The 16,497-nt window shown below is 39.8% G+C and overlaps 1 protein-coding gene across 1 annotated transcript; it reads right to left on the minus strand.

Annotated features, from left to right (window-relative positions):
- Window positions 1-76: 76 nt before the first annotated feature.
- On the minus strand, window positions 77-7,843 carry Mgtor (Megator). Its single transcript, XM_068292036.1, is given in 5 exon segments — window positions 77-708; window positions 771-4,101; window positions 4,167-5,615; window positions 5,618-7,329; window positions 7,542-7,843. Coding segments are annotated over 5 exon segments (7,068 nt in total). The 5' UTR covers window positions 7,693-7,843; the 3' UTR covers window positions 77-283.
- Window positions 7,844-16,497: the final 8,654 nt, after the last annotated feature.

The following is a 16,497-nucleotide window of genomic DNA, read 5'->3' on the forward strand; positions in this document are numbered from 1 at the left end:
GCGCATACAAGTATCTGATACAAATGATGCCCGAGATGATTACTTTAAAAAAATTCCTTTTTTAAATCCAAATCGATTGCTCATTATTTCTCACAATCCCAATGCATTGTGTCTTATTGATTAATTGTAATTTATTGAGTAATTTAATGTAATTATGATGACGATGGAAAAAATCTTAAGTCAGTTTTAGTTTTCACGAGGCCTTAGAGCAACCAATAATAATATGAATGTGCGTTGATTATAGTCAGCCTATTGCCGACTCGCCAGGCATCAATAACTTGGCCTATTGGTAGCGTCCGCCATTGTTAAAGTTGTTGGGGGCTGGTCGACGCAGGGGACGCCGACTGCGAGTACGAGGAGCGAAAATGCGATTATTTGGTCCACCCTGATCCTGACGCAAACTGACGCCTGGAGAACTCTCACCGTATACGATACGAGGTGGTCGATTGGGATTGTTGGCCGTATTGCCACGATTCATTGAACGACCGCCACGTCTCGTGGGTACGCCACTGCGCAAAGTGCGATAGCGTGTGTTTTCCGAGGGTGAAGTGGCTTCCGCTTCGCGTCCCTCTTCCTCCACTTCGACAGCCTGTTTCTCACCCTCGGAGGAAACGCCATCGGTGCCTTCGTTTTCCTCAGCTGGATTTTCGCCTTGATTTCCCTGATTCTCAGATACATCAGATGATTGGCTAGTGCCAACATTTTGATCTAGGATGGAATGGAATGGAATTAATTATTTTGCTGGAATTGCGATTCAAAGGGTTACTCACTTTCATGGGCTTGCTGTTGGGACTCTTCCGCATGGGCAGCTTCTGTTTCCTCGGCAAATGCTTCGTCGGCTTCGCTGGCATTATGCTCTGCTCCAGTTGAGGCAGAGCCACTCATATCAGGCAGTTTATTGGCTTCGTTTACATTGCCGTCGCCAGCTCCTCCACCGGCTGCCTCGCTTGTCTTTTGTGGTGAGCTAGCAACTGCAGAAGACGTGCCGGCATCGACGGAACTGGTTCCAGCACTCTCCTGGGGCACATCTTTGGCCTGTACTCCCGCAACGTCGGCTCCAGCCACGGGCTGTTCCACTGAGCTAACAATTTCCACTGAGTCACTCTCATTGCGACGAGCAGAAGCAGCAGAGGACGAGGTTGAAGCAGCCGGATTGGAAGACTCGCCACTGCCACTGGTAATGGCTTGGCTCTGGTTATTCTCCTGATGGGAAACTGATGCGGCAACGGCGGCCACCGCTTGACTATCCAGAAGTTGACTTTCCTCTTGGGCTTCCAATTGCTGTTGCTGGGTGTCTTCAATGTCCACCTCATTGTTATCCTGGGCATCGGCTGCCATCACATGCTCATCATCGCCATTCTCATTGTCATCCATCATATCATTATCCTGTTCATAGGAATCCTCATAGCCCACCTGTTCCGCTTCGCCACCATCAATGGCATCGCCTTCAACCAGAACATCCTCCTCCTCGTCGTCCGAATCCACAACCTGTATCTCATCTTCCTGATCACGTTGAGACGATGTTGGCATTTGATCCACATCCATGCCAGAGTCACCAATATGTCCAGCCGATAGTTCACCACTATGCATCGGAGCACGCAATCGTTTAGTCAACTTAACCATTTTTTCGGGAACACCTTCCCCATCCGCATTGGTTGATGAGTCACCCTCGACATCCCGAGGACGCTTTACAGCCTGAGTTGTTGTCACACTACTGCTTGAGGGCGTGTGACGACTGTGACTACTGACTACAGTGGAGGAACTGCTGCTGCTGCCAGAAGTGCTGGGTTGTTGTTGTGTTGACGCATCCTGCTGGACATTTGGCACTGTAGCACTTGTTGCACTGGTTGCCGTAGAAGTTGACGTGGATGTGGACGAGGATCCTTCCACTCTGGGTGAGACCAGGGCAACCACCTGCTGTTGTGCCCCACTGCCACCGGCAAACAATTGTGAATCATTTTGCTGTGAATGTTGAATACTCTCAGCTTCCTGAGAGCTCTCGGCGGCGGAACTTGCACCCATTGGAGGAATGGCAGCGACGGCTACTGCTGCAGAACTTGTCGATGGCATGTAATCCGTGTGCGAAGATGTGGGCGAAGAAGAAGCCATCGATTCCAAGGTAGCGCTGCCCGCTGTGGTATGAACTTGTTGCTGGGGCGGAACCAATGCAGTGTTTGCCACAGCCGAGCTGCTTCCACTGCTGGCCGAAGCAGATGAAGTGGTTGTCGATGTCGACGACGATGACGATGTCGATGTTGAAGTCGAGGTGGAGGCACTGCCCGCCGAGGGCTGTTGACTGGTCGGCAGTATGGCAGCAGTTCTATTTTGCAACGAAATAGGTCTAATACTGGCCAAGGGAGTTTCTCCGCCACGCCATGGTTGAACCGTCGCCGATTGCTGGACCGTGGCCATGGCCGATCCCGACATGGGTTTGACATTGGCCGTACGTGGTGAGGACTCCGAAATATTACCCTTTTCAGCCACTGAGCTGGTCGATGGTTTGGTGGATTGTTGGGTGCCCAATTGACGAGTCAATTGATTGACACGCATGTGAAGGGCTTCATTTTCGCGGGTTAGTCTTAGATTAACTTCCTTATTTGCTGTTATGGTGTCCTGCAGTTCCTTTTCCAGGCGGGCAATGCTTTCATCGTAAATGGTCCGGGTGCCGGCGAAGCTAGTCTCTTGATTGGCCAAATCAGTACGGGCTACGGTTAGATCGAGCACCAGTTTATCCAATTTGGCCTTGTACTCCTGACGCACTGCCGCATTGGCGGCATCTGTTTGCGGTTCGACGCGTTTCTTTAACTCTTCATTCGCCTGGGTCAACTTCTCTTGATCCTCTTTGCAGGCTCTCAGTTGGCCATTAACTTCATCCAGTTCGGAACGCACTTTCTCCAATTCACTTATGGTATCGGCTGTCTGTCCCGTTTGCGCCTGCAGACCCATATAGTAATCCTTGTAGCGTTTGGCCAATTTACGCAATTGCAGCTCCTTGGTATCTTTGTCCTGTATGGCCTTATCTTTGGTCTCCAAGTCTTCATTGGCCTTCATCAGTTGTTCTTCCTTCTGCAGCAGGCGATTCTTTAGTTCCATCAATTCGGCTGTCTGGCGTCCATTGGCCTGACGCAAAACCACCGCCTCATCAGTTAGTTTCTTGTTGGCCTCGTTCTGAGTGTGCATTGCCTTGACCATATTGTTGACTTCGGTGTCTAGGCGTGTCTTTAGTTGTGTCACCTCTTCCTGTTGCTTGCGGCAAAGCTCTTTCTCACTGGTCAACAACTTGGCCAGATGCTCACGCTCAGACTGCAAACGTTTAAATTCCTCAGGATTTCGATTGCTCTTCTCAACCAGAGCATTGGCCCGTTGACGCCATTTAATGGCTTCGGTGCGCAGGGAAGTGTTTTCCACATTGAGCTCTTCAATCTTTGAAGTTAGTTCTTTGTTGCTGCACTGCAGCGGGAATAGTTCCTTCTCCACACTGCTAATGCGATCCGTTAATTCAGTCACACGACGCGTTAAATTGTTGCGCTCCTCCCTCAAAATGCGATTACTATCGGTGATGGCATTCAGAGTCTCAATCTTTCGCAGAACTTCCTCATGCTTGTTGGCCGATATGACATCTGTTTGACTTTTGGAACGCTCTTGATTGAGATAGCCATTCAATTCATCAACCTTCTTTTGCTGGATTGTATGCTCAGACACTAGGCGAGCGTTCTCCGCCTTTAATATATCCAACTTGGCTGCAAATATGTCTTTTTCTTTGCGCAAGAATTTAATGATGTTCAGGAGTTGTTCATTATTCTTATTATCCTCGCCGGAGACAACTCCGGATATATCCATTTGAGAGGAAGACTGCTCTAGCAGTGAAGATTCATTCAAACTAGCTGCAGATTGTGTAATGGCCGCCAATTTAGTGGTCAGAGCTTCAATCTGATCATGGAGTGTGGAATTGAGGGCAGTTAAATCAGCCACACGACTCTCGGAGTTGGCCTTTTCCTTATCCAGCAGTTTCTGGGCTTCCGCATTGGATTTGACCAACTCATCGTGGGCAGTCTGCAGAGATTCCCGACCAGATTTCAAACTATTCAGTTCATCCTGAAGCTTTAAGGGGAGAGAGAAATGGAATTAATAATGTTAGGAAAGAAATTTGAAGTGATTTCATTTACCTTAAAGAAGTCAGATTTGAATTTGGCCAACTCTTGTATGTCAGCCGAGTGCAAGACCATCTCATTAGCATACTTAACCTCCACAACGGTTAAAGATTCTGCTAAATCGGTATTGGAGGAACGCAATTCACGCACTGTACGCTGGGATTCGGTTAACTTCTCCAGGACATTTTTCAGTTCTTCTTGAGCCAATTTCAATTGATCCGATTGATTGATATTCTTGCTCTGTTCGGTGACATTGGAGAGCAAAGCCTCCGCCTCCAGATCGGTGATTCGAGTTTGAAGTTCTGCCTCGGAATTCTTAAGCTGCTTGATTTGCTCTTCCAATTTCTGAACCGTTTCGGTATGCATGTCATGAAGACGTTTGATTTCCGATTCGCCTGTCTGAGACATTTTGTAGAATTGCTGGCCATGTTCACGGGCCTTGGCCACTTCCTTGGTAAGCGATTCAATTTCCACCTTGGCTTGTTCGAACTTCAATTCAAATTCGCGTGCCTTTTTGTTTGCCGCTGTTATAGGATTCTCATTAATAGAGGGAGTGAGACTCTCTTGCAGTTTTTTGCTTAACTCGTTGAGTTGTTCAATCTTTTGGGCTAATTCTTCGCGAACCGTTACCAATTCGGCTTGCCATTTCTCAGCCTGTTGCTTCTCTTCCTCCTTCAGCTTGATGGCCGTCTCTGTTTGACGTTTGAGCTCGTTAACGGTTTCACGGAATTTTTCCTCTTCCTCCTGGAAATGACGACGCTGTGCGGCCAGTTCCCTGAGAGTATCATCCAGACGTTGCTCCACCCGGAGGCGACCCTCTGCCTCGGAACGTTCCAAATTGGATTTGATATACTCCAGATTATTCAGCAAAAGAGACTGACTCATATGTTCACGCTGATAGCCTTCCCGTTCGATTTGTAGCCGGGATGCGGTGTCCTTCAGAACACGATTCTCGTGACGTAAATTGTGGGCCTCTGCATCGGCTGCTGCCTGTTTGCGATGTGCGGACATTACCTCATCCTTTAGCATATGGACTGTCTGTTCATGCTTTATTATGGTTTTCTCATAGTTTTTGGTACGATCTTCAAGAGCATTTATTTGCTGCTTATAGGTTTCTGTATTCTTGTGGAGCATTTCAATTTGCTCCTTCTGGAACTCGGAGGCATTGAGCAATTTGCAATTGGCCGAGGTCAATTCACGTACTTCCTTACGCATGGCATCGAACTGATCCTGAGCCAGAGCATCGTTTTTACGCTTTTCGCTGGTATAGTAATCGTAGTTCTCCTTGAGAGAGGCATATTTCTTAGTCTCCTCCTCGACCTGTTCCTGCAATTGCCGTATGCGACGTTCAAGTTTTTCGCTTTCCTCTTGACTGAGAGTTCTTTCTGCTTTGGCATTGGCTGATGTATCGAAGAGTGAGTCATTAATCTCTGCGTTTGAATCATCCAGGTCAATGGGTGTCTTTTGCCCAATTTCTTTTGGGCATCAAAGAAGAACTTTTTGTAACGTTCACATTTAGCCAATAGCGTTTGGACTGTTTGATTTTTCTGGGCAAGTACCTCCTCCATATCGGCAAATCGTTCAGTGGCTTTCTTTAATTTCTCCTCCGTCTGTTGCAATGCCAATTTGTCATTGTTCTCCTCATATTCCTCCAGACTGGTGGTCAATTCACGTACCAGAGCCAACAATTTGGCATTATTTTCCTGCATTTCGGTAATGGATTCGAAAGTGACCAAGTTCTTGTTGATTAAACCTTGACTGGATATATCATCGCCAGATACGCCATGATCCTCTTGACGTTTACGTGTCACTCCGGCTCTTAGACAATTCACCTCATCTAGGAGCATGCAAACTTGCCGACTAAGATCGCTTTGCGTTTGCTTCAGCTTTCTATTCTCTCTGGCGTAATTGTTAAGATTAAAACGAGTTTTCTCGAGTTCGTGATCCAGGGAAAGTTTACTCTCCATCAGTTCGTCGCGTTGCTGGATGAGTACATCATTCGATTCGCTCAATTTGTGTAGGTTTTCGGTCTGCTTCTCAAACCTTGGAACATTCTCACTGATTTCCTCTAGAATAGATTTTATTTGCAGCTTCAGTTGAGCATTTTCACGATTCTTAAGTTCCAGATCTTCTTGGGACTTGGCGTACATGGAATAAAGTTCGGTTAGGGAAAGATCCGATTTGAGCAAGCGGCTGGCCACCGCAGCACTGGGAGCTATTTTGCAAATGGCATTCTCCAAACTCTGTTCTTGCGACTGTTTTAGCAAGTCATTGGCATGTAAAATCTCCTGCCTCAGGGAATCAATTGTCTTGTTCAGTTCGGTCACTTCTTGACCATGTTTCTCCTTTATGACTAGCATATCATTCTCTAATCGTCCATATTCCTCTGTAGCTTCATTTAGCATGCGTTTCATATCCGATATGCCCTGAAGTAGTTCATTTCGTTCTGCCACGTTCTCGCCATCCGTGCTCTTGTAAATTTCTACCAGCTTCTCTTTAGCATCCAGCTCTTTCTTCAGTGTGTCCACATATTTTTCGGTAGCCATGTTATGCTGATAGATTGTATCATTTAGTTCTTCAATCTTTCGATTTAGATCCTCAATGGTCTTGTTGGATTGAGCATTTTGTGTCTGAAGCAATTGAACCTCATCGGTCTTCTCCTTAAGGCGGGCCTCCAGGTGCAAAGTGTTGATGGAGTTTTCACGGCGAATGTTCTGCACTTCAGCTGAAGTTCGATTAAGATCACCAGTTACCAATTGAATCTCCTGCTGCAACATGGCACGCTCGCTCTCCAAACGCCGCTCCTTAATGTCCAGGGCAACTTCCTTGCTCTGTACCTCATCCACTTTGGCAATTGCCTCACATTTTGCTGCAATGGCATTGCTTAATTGATTCTGATACATATGCACATCCTGTTTCAAACGCTCCAATTCTCCATTCTGTCGCTCGATCACCTTCATCAGGGAATCGCGTTCCTCGACAATTGAATTTTTATCCTTTCTTATATCTGATACACTCTGATCATAGCTGTTGACCTTCTCCAACAGCTGGGCACGCTCGGCGGATACTTGATCCAGTTGTGTGCGCAATTCCTGGACATTTTGCTCGAAATTCGTAAATTTTACCAAATAGTCATCAATGCGATTTTGTAGATCTTCAGCCCTTTGTTCAGCTTCAGCTAAAAAGAAGAGAATACAACAAATTCAAATTAAAGAAAATGAACAGAGAGCGAAACTGAAAAAAGTGTGACCCCATTCCGCGAAAAATTGCCAAGAAAATGGGAATCCTTAGTGCAAATTAAGCGATGCCGACACAAAGCCATTGTCTATTATTTCATTAACTGTTGCAAATTTTTTCGGTGTGGACTCAATTCAAATCCCCAATTCTTACCTTGACGATGAGCCGCCGCTCTTTCCTTGCAATATTCGTCGTAGAATTTTTCTATGTAGGCTATCAATTTCTTTTGTATAACTTCTGGCACCAATTTAAGTTCCTCGTCTTGAAGAACCGCACTCAATGATTGTGGACCACTGAGATCCATGGTTGTAGTTGAATTACTTTTTCGTCAAATGGAATTTAAAACTTTGCCGGCGTTTTTACAATAAATTTTTCACCAGATTTTTACAAAATGCACTTTTTTTTCTTTGCCGCTAACAGACATGCAAAACCGACTCCATAAACGCGGTTGCCGACAGTGTGGCAACCTTTCAAAACCATGAAAATACCGTACATTCGCCCCTTATTTGTATATCGCCCAGTATTTTTATCGATTATCGATTTCGATACTTATCGACTGCCGTTTAGAGCACAGCTTGGCGCCAAATTTAAATATTAAACTCAGAATCAGTTTGTCTTTAATTTTTAGTTTCATTAATAAAAATTGAATATCCATTTAACTGCTAAAGATTCATTTAAATATTTTTATTTGTAATTCAATGATATATGTAATATCCACCTAATAACACTCCCATATGTATAAAATTTAAATACCTACCGCAGTCTCCAAGACGGAGGCAGCTCTCCAACTCCCAACTCCAGCTTAACTCATTGGCTTACATAACAGAAAATCAACAGACCAACCGACAGCCATCCCATCAATGTGTGTGCTTCATTTGGCCTGGACCTGAAGCTTCATCTCTGATAAGCGAGTCTCCCAAACTGCACCTACAGCAATAACTAAAACTTGGGTGAGCATACACTGAGAGAAAGCATAGCAAACTCTGTGTGTAGCCTTCCACCCAATGCTGGAGCGACAATCTGTTTATCAATAATTTGTTTTTTGGTTTCTCCTTTTTAAAAAAAATTTTTTTGTTGTATTTATTTCTTTTTTTCCCAGCATTTAAGCTGAGATTCGCTGGCGATAGCAGCTCAAGTGTCACACGCCCACATTTTTGGAGCAGTCGATGTTGATGTCGGCTTCGATGGCTTGGACCCAGGCCATTTGCACATGCGCCACGCCAAGCCAATAAACTGAGGCACACTTTGATCCTTGGTTTATATTTTTGTTTTTGTTTCGAAGGCGGTCGGCACACGCTTAAATTTTTTTCTTCTCCTTTTAGTTTTAGTCTCCCTTTGCGTCTTGGGCTTTCCAGGCTCCATTTCGCTGGGTTTTTGTTTTTTTTTTTCTTATTTTCTTTTTGGCCGGTTTGGGAGTCAAGACGATGCACCGACCGGCCGCATGACTATTCGACCGACCGACCGAACGCCGGAGGCAATTATCGCGATGTGATAAACAAATATTTTTGCATCTAAGGTAAAGGAGCAAAAGGCGCTTAATTATGAACTTTTTTTTACATTATTGTTGTTGTTGCTGGCAAAAGTGGAGGTGGAGATGGAGATGAAGTATACGCGTGGCCTTAGCTCGGCTCTGGCTCTAAAGATCTGACTCTGTCTCTGACTTTGACTTCGACTGCGACTCCGCGTGGCTCTTCTGGGAGGTTTTTGGGCTTGGCTTTGGCTCGCTGGCTGCCCGCCAGTTGTGGTAATATGCAATTTAGAAGCTTATCTTTAAGTGGATACCAATCAGACTCAAGTAGGTGGAGAATGAATATAAATATTAAATATGGCTCTATTTGAATATGCGCTTAAAATGTATAAACATTTTTTGGGTGTGCGTATTAATGATGAGTTGGCGAAAATTTCTACACATTTTAGAATTTATTAAAAAGCAATTAATCAAAAATTTAAATGTATTTAAATGTTATTTGATTTATTTTTATTCATAATTCACATTGATACTTTAAAAATGTTCCTGTTGCATTCATTTATAGCTGAATAAATGTATTTAACTACACAAGGTCCTGGCCGGGTATCGAAAGGGGATTGCAGCTGCTCACCTTTCCCTTAGATCATAAAATTTACAAATTTCCTAGAAGAATTCATTCAATTTAATATGCAATTGTTTAAAATTTTTGTGTTCAATATTATATATTAATTTATTTAAAGAGATTTTCTATTTTTTCAAATTCATATTATTTCAAATATATATTATATCCAGAGTTTCGATACACTGCCATGATTTGTAAGCTTTTTAGGTTACCCTTTCCAAACCTACAGCCGATAAAGTGGAAAATAGTATCATCTAAAAGTGTAATGAATGTAGTCCTTAATACGAATACTAAACTGAAAAATATTAATTTTTATGACAATAGCTAAAAAACGCCGTTTTCAGTTTTTATGTAAGCTATAAGATGTAGTGACCCGATCCTAAATATATAACCCCTGCAGTATATAGAAGATCACATGCAAAATTTCGTCCGTGTCTTAATCTGTTAGTTATCAGAAGTTAGCGTTGATCCACACGGAAGGACATGGCTATAAGAACTCTTCTCGTCATGCTGATTAAGAATATATATACTTTATATGTTTGGAGATGATTCCTTCTATACAAGAGTTACAGATACATAAATGCATTTCCAACAACATTTGACACATTAAGTTCCACAAAAAATACAAATCGAATACATGGATATGAATATAAATGAATAACGGCACTGTGGTAGTAGTCTAACTCCCTTATTCAAACCGAATGATCCAAAATTAAGTAGAACTTTATAAAAACTTTGTAATTTTTTGTTGCTCTAATATTCAACTGAGAATGAGGAAATTTATTTATTCAATTGTTTATACATATGGGAAAACTAAATGGTTTTTGAATCATATGTGAGTGCTATTTGACAAGTGATTAGAGTAAGCTAAACTTTTAAATACTTTCATTCATATGTTAAGACACAAAGAATAGATTCTAAAATTTTCAGAAAGAGTGTTTTAAACCCATTTACAACTACATTAAAAGGCATAAATAAAACTTTCAAATCATTTCAATTGAAAATCTTGGCTTTCACTTTTATACAAATATGCATGGATATAGGGTACATTTAGGTCGGCATTCAATTTGGATTCATGAAGTTGGATTCTGTATAGATCCTTTTTTGCTGGAGCTATTTATAGGCTCATCTCTCTTAAGTTTCCGTTCTAACATAATATTTGCATATGCCTTACACAGCTCCCCCACACAATGCACACACACACACACACACCATATACATGGAGATGTATTTGGGGCTAACACACACGTACACACAGACGCACAGTAAACGACATTGGCATCGTCTCCCAACCAATTGAAAGCAACCAAAATGCAAAAGTGTGTTGTCTCTCCCACAACAAATAAAACGGAGAACAGGTTTCGATTCAGAGTGAATATTAAATAAGGCCTGTTTCATTAGATTCAAAAGAACTTGCCGCACATGTTGCTGTTGCTGTTGCTGCTGCTGTTCCTCGGACTTGGACTCGGCTCTGTCTCTGGCTCTCAGGTCTCAGTCGTTCCACTTGGTTGAGCAGCTGCTGCTGCCGCCGCCACTACTGCTGCCCAGATACCTCTCTCAGGTCTCAAGCTTCAGGCCAGGCTAGTAGTAGTAGTAGTAGTATTGCCTCTGCTTCTGCGCGAAAGGCTTTGCGCGTTTTTGGCCTTTATGCAGTCTCAGTCTCAGTTCACAACCTGAGAGAGTCGCGGTCGAGTTCGGTTTTCGGTTTGAGTTTTTCTAAAAATTGAGTTTCAGTATTTTAGTTGACTTGCGGTTCGTCATCGGCGTGGTTCATAGTGTCTCCCTCTCCAATCTCCGAGGGTTATAATCATAAATTTTTACATAAAGCTTATGCGGTATATAAGCCTGCATTTTCCCAAGAGTGCTATATATAAAAGTATATATGTATAAATTCACGTGCATGTGTGTGTCTTAGTGGTTGTTAGTTTGTGTGTGTGCGTTTCTATATAGGCCTTTTACCTATACTACAATCATTTTAATAATCTTACCATATCTCACATACGTTTAAGACAAAACGGTAAAGATATATATCCGCAATATCCAAAGTGAAAAAAACGAATGGAATGGAATAAAAAAAAAGTATATATTAAGAATGTGGGACACAAAAGTTTACACAACGAATGAGTAGATTTATGGCATGAAAAATTTTTAACTGGGCATAGAGAGAATGCTACCACGGCCCAAAATCAACTGACAACAGCAACAACAACCGACAAAGGGAAGGAAAAAAAACAAAAACTAACGGAATAATGCAACATTAAGCAAAATGCTGCTGGCCCTGCTACAACAACAACAACAGCAACTTAAACTACATCAGCAACAGCAACAACAACATCAGCAACAACAACAACCTGCCACCGACATCGCCGTTGTGTCGCTGTCGTCGTCGTCGTCGTCGTCGTTGTCATCGTCATCGTCGTCGTCGTTGCTGCTGCTGCTGCTGTCGGCGTTGCCGTATAAAAATGGAACCCTCATATGATCACGAACATCCACATCATCTGCTAACAAATTACAAGTAATATTTACATTTTTCCCAGGCTAAAAAAAAAAAAAAAATTTCTCGCTGTTTAATTATATCCAAGCGAAGCCGTAGAGCTCAGATACATATCTTCCAAGATAATAACCATAATGAAAAATGGAAAAATGCGCATGTAGTTGTGTGTGTCTGTGTGTGTGTGTAGAAATTCTCCGACTCAAGACTTAGTCACACAAATACCAAGACAGACATAGAGGTCCACGACTAACTCAGACTCGGGGTTGTAAAAGTCTTATATACAAACACACACACACACACCTACAATATACATATGTATGTATTTAGATGCTATATACTTGGGTATATCTATGAGAGTTTAGATCGCCTCACACACACACACACACACACACACACTTAGCACATTTGGGGTCAGTAGAAGGTGTAGTGGTTGGAAGGGGTGGAAAGGGGATTCTCACCCGCAGCACTTGCACTTGTATTTGTATCCGCTTTTCGTTTCACTGTGTGAGTCTTTTTTTCGTCGTCTTCTTCTTGTTTCTTGTATGTAAATTGTTGGCCGCGAATAATTTAAAAAAGAACCGTGTCTTTGGTGTCTTTTTCTTAGGAGTCGACTCCAACCAGAAATTGGTCAAGTGGAAAGTAAACCAGAGAGAATAACAACAACAACAACAACAACAGCAACAGGGTGGACAGCAGCATGGGAAAATATAAAGAAAAACCAAAAACAAAAAAAAAAAACATACAATTCTAAACAAAACTTAACTAAACGAAGTCAAAGTTTTATTTGGCCCAGAGGTCATGCTGGGCTGCGGGGGCCTCATTAAAAAGATTTACTTCTGATCTAAGCGATTTGATAAACGACGAACTTCTTCTTCTTCTTCATACCGTCGGTCAAAACGTTAGTTACCGTTCAGCAATTTGTAGAAACTAGCCAAAAAAACAAAAAACCTTTAACCTTTTTTTTTCCTGGCTGAGAGCGAGAGGGAAAGAGAGATTCCAGTTTTGTCTCTGCGGTTGAGTCAGCACGTGACAAGGCCACCTATGTATGTATGTATGCCAATTCCAATTCCGATTCCATTCAATTGGCTTTGATCTTTTATTCCTCCCTCCATAAATCAATCGAAGACATTGGATTAGGCGTACGCCAAGTTTCGACAACAATCCAATTCCCATCTAAGCATCCAATTTGATGATCAACCATTTGTACATATGTGGATCCAATCAAATCAAATGTGGCTATTAATTAAGATTTTTTGGCCCAAGTCTTTTGTCTCAAAACTGAACGCCATTTTTTTGTGCTTGAGACTTCAAAAAGCCGTCGGATTTTGACCATTTTTATATGGAAAATCTTGGGGTTAAATGTGGGTGTAACAAGAGTTGACTTGATTAAAGCTCATCAAATTTATAATTACCTTTAGCAGGGATATAAAAATTCGAGTAATTTTAGTATATAGAAAACCTAAAAATCTTTTTCCTCTTTTCATTTATCTCTCTATACGAGTTAAGGCTATATGTATTATATGGTCGAATGATTTCGTTGCAGCAATATAAAAAAAAGGCAAAAAAAAAAACTTGATTAAGTTATATCCGCTATTAAAGATAAATCTAATAATACACTTAAAGCTGTTGCCTACATATATTTAAAATAAACCTGGAAATATTCTAATTTGTTTTTAACAGTTGAACAAATTTAAATTTTAGTTAAATGTTCAAGATTTTACTAGGATTACGATTTTAAGATAAAATTTAGTTATTTCTCAATCAAATTTTCCAATTTATAATTACGGCATGAACGGAAAGAGAGGGGGATATAGGAGGTCTCCTCATATATTGAAATTTAATTTTAATTTTTTAATTTTTTTTTTTGTGTCTGTCTAAAGTTTATCCTACTTATTCAAAAATTAATTATATAGAATCAAGTCGGCCTTAATAACTTAATTGCAAAGGTTGTAGATTATAAAATGAATAATTATTTCAATTTGTTTCATGTTATATATAAATTTATAAATTATTTTTACAGTAATTTCCTCTGATAAAGATACAAACAAACAATTTGTATAATAATATCAATATATTAAAAATTTATATTCATAAAATATTACTTTAAATTTTTATTGAGTGCATTTGCTTTAAAACTGAAATTAATAATTGTATTTTACGAAGATTATTTAAGTAGATGGTTAATGAAATTTATTAACTTTATATATTTAATTTATTTATTCATTGCTCGAATTTAACTTTCTTTTCATGAGTCATGTTAGAAATAATAATTCTAACTTTACAAATAAGATTTTAATTCAATTTTGAGTGATATTTTTTGTTGCCATGCTCATATAGTTGTTTTTTGTTTTTAAATTAAAATTTTCCAAGCAATGGCAAAGTCCGCTTTAGTAGGAAGAGTCATATTATTTGTTATATACATTATTTTAACAGCTGGGCTTTCCCCCACGTGTCATGGGGAAACAGGAACCAATAATTCTTATGACGTCCATGCATACCGCAAATGTTTATGGTTGGAATATTGTATTGACCTTAAATTAATTTAATATGTTTTTTATGTTATCAAACCAAAGTCAAATAGGTCGTAATCCAGGCAAGAGAATCAGAGAAGAACGAAAGTTACAAGTTGTTAAGGATTATGTTCAGGATCAGAATATTGATAATCCTTAGAATGCTACCAAAATGTACAGTGGAGTGTTTTAAAACTCATACATTTCAATTAACCGATTTAAAAAAAAACGTAAAGATTATAAAACTAATGCCTCATAGTAGCTAAAACTTCTTTAAAATTGGTTTTTAACCTTTCTTCAACACAAACTACGAATTTAATAGAATTATTTATGAGTTTTGAAAAGAAATTTCTTTAAAATATAATGTTTATGTCATCTTAAAGATCAATTCCTATTTAAATAGAAATATTATTTTGTTCTACTTGATTAGTACAAAAAAATTCATCAAGCCTTCTGATATTCGAATGATATTCAAATCGAATCTTTAATAGATCGTTTAGCAATAGAATAAACTAAAGTATCTTTTCATATTCTTAAGCGTCATCCTTAATTTTTCCTTTAAAATAATATATAAATTATTATCCACCAGCCTTTTATAATGCAATCATTCCAAATACGAGAGATGGAACACTATGTTTTCTATAAGAAATTCTGCTTTGGGAGTTCTCCTCCCTTAATCCCAGACTTTCTGAAAGACTCGGTGTAAAAAATATCAAAACTTGATATAATATAATACTAATTATTTGACAAAAGGAAACTTATAAATTTGCCCATCATGTATGTACTTATGTGATTTTACCTCCATAGTTACCTGTCATTATTAGTAACCCTAATTTAATTATTTATATATTAATCTTAATAAATTTCACTAACAATAAGATCATCAAGATCAATCAAATTTACAGATCATCATATTGAATGATATTGAAATTTGTTTTAACATATTATCCTAAAACTTTTTTTACCCATATAAACATTTCAAGTAAAATAGTTTTGTAAACGTATTTTTCTATTGTGTTGAAGTCTTTGGTTGTGATTCTCAACTGGTTTTAGCATTGAAGTAGTGTAAGCTTTTGGAAGCTAGAATTTAATGGTTTTTGAAAGCATTAAAGTTGACTTTCATATTGACTACGATACAAATCATAAACTTTAAGGTTTAATGATCTTTCCTCTAACATTTTCTGATATCTGCTAAATAATATATATACGAATTTCCCATGGAAATTTGTCAACAAAAAAAAAAACAAGAGGAAAAATCGTGACTGTAATGGGTTTTTGAAAATTCCATTTTCAAACTACTCTTACTTAATTATATAACGGAATCATATGTAGTTAGTTTTTTTTTTTTTTTACAGTTACTCAGTAGTCAGTCTTATAGGGACAAGCCAAGCAATGTGTTGACATTTCCTTAAGTTAAATACACACATCCTAAGTATATATACTTATGCATATTTTTAATACGAATGTATGGTATCTATAATTACTGTACTAGTTTATAAAATGACTTGAAAATTGCATGCATATGGTGGATACTAACTTATGTATATGTATTAACTATCTAGTAGTACTTGTACTTCCATGCAACGCATATAATTTATACCCATGCCATTCAACCTGTGCGTGTGTTGGTGTGTGTGTGTGTGTGTACTACGGGGGTGTTTGTCTCCCTCTGTGTGTGTGTGTGTGTGTGTATTCGTGCTTAAATCCATTACATTTTTTTGTTTCGTTGTTGTTGTCTTCTTTCTGGTTGTTGTTGCTCTTAAAATCGCTAGCTAGTGTGAGAACTGGGTCTTCGTTGTTTCTTTGGGCAATAAACCTCATTAGAGAAACGAACCTAAAACCCATTGAGATACAGAGATTCAGTCGCTTTACAGCTTTACGTGCAACACTCGGAAGCAACCAGATAGTGAGACAGACAGAGAGAGAGAGAAGAATCAAGAGAGCTCTATCCAAGCCATAATGGCGGATCTTGGCTAGTTTGCTTCATTAGTTTAATTATGTATATAAAGTTGCAT

The sequence above is a fragment of the Drosophila tropicalis genome, unplaced genomic scaffold, assembly GCF_018151085.1.
Source record: "Drosophila tropicalis isolate 14030-0801.00 unplaced genomic scaffold, ASM1815108v1 contig_593, whole genome shotgun sequence".
NCBI classification, from domain to species: domain Eukaryota; kingdom Metazoa; phylum Arthropoda; class Insecta; order Diptera; family Drosophilidae; genus Drosophila; species Drosophila tropicalis.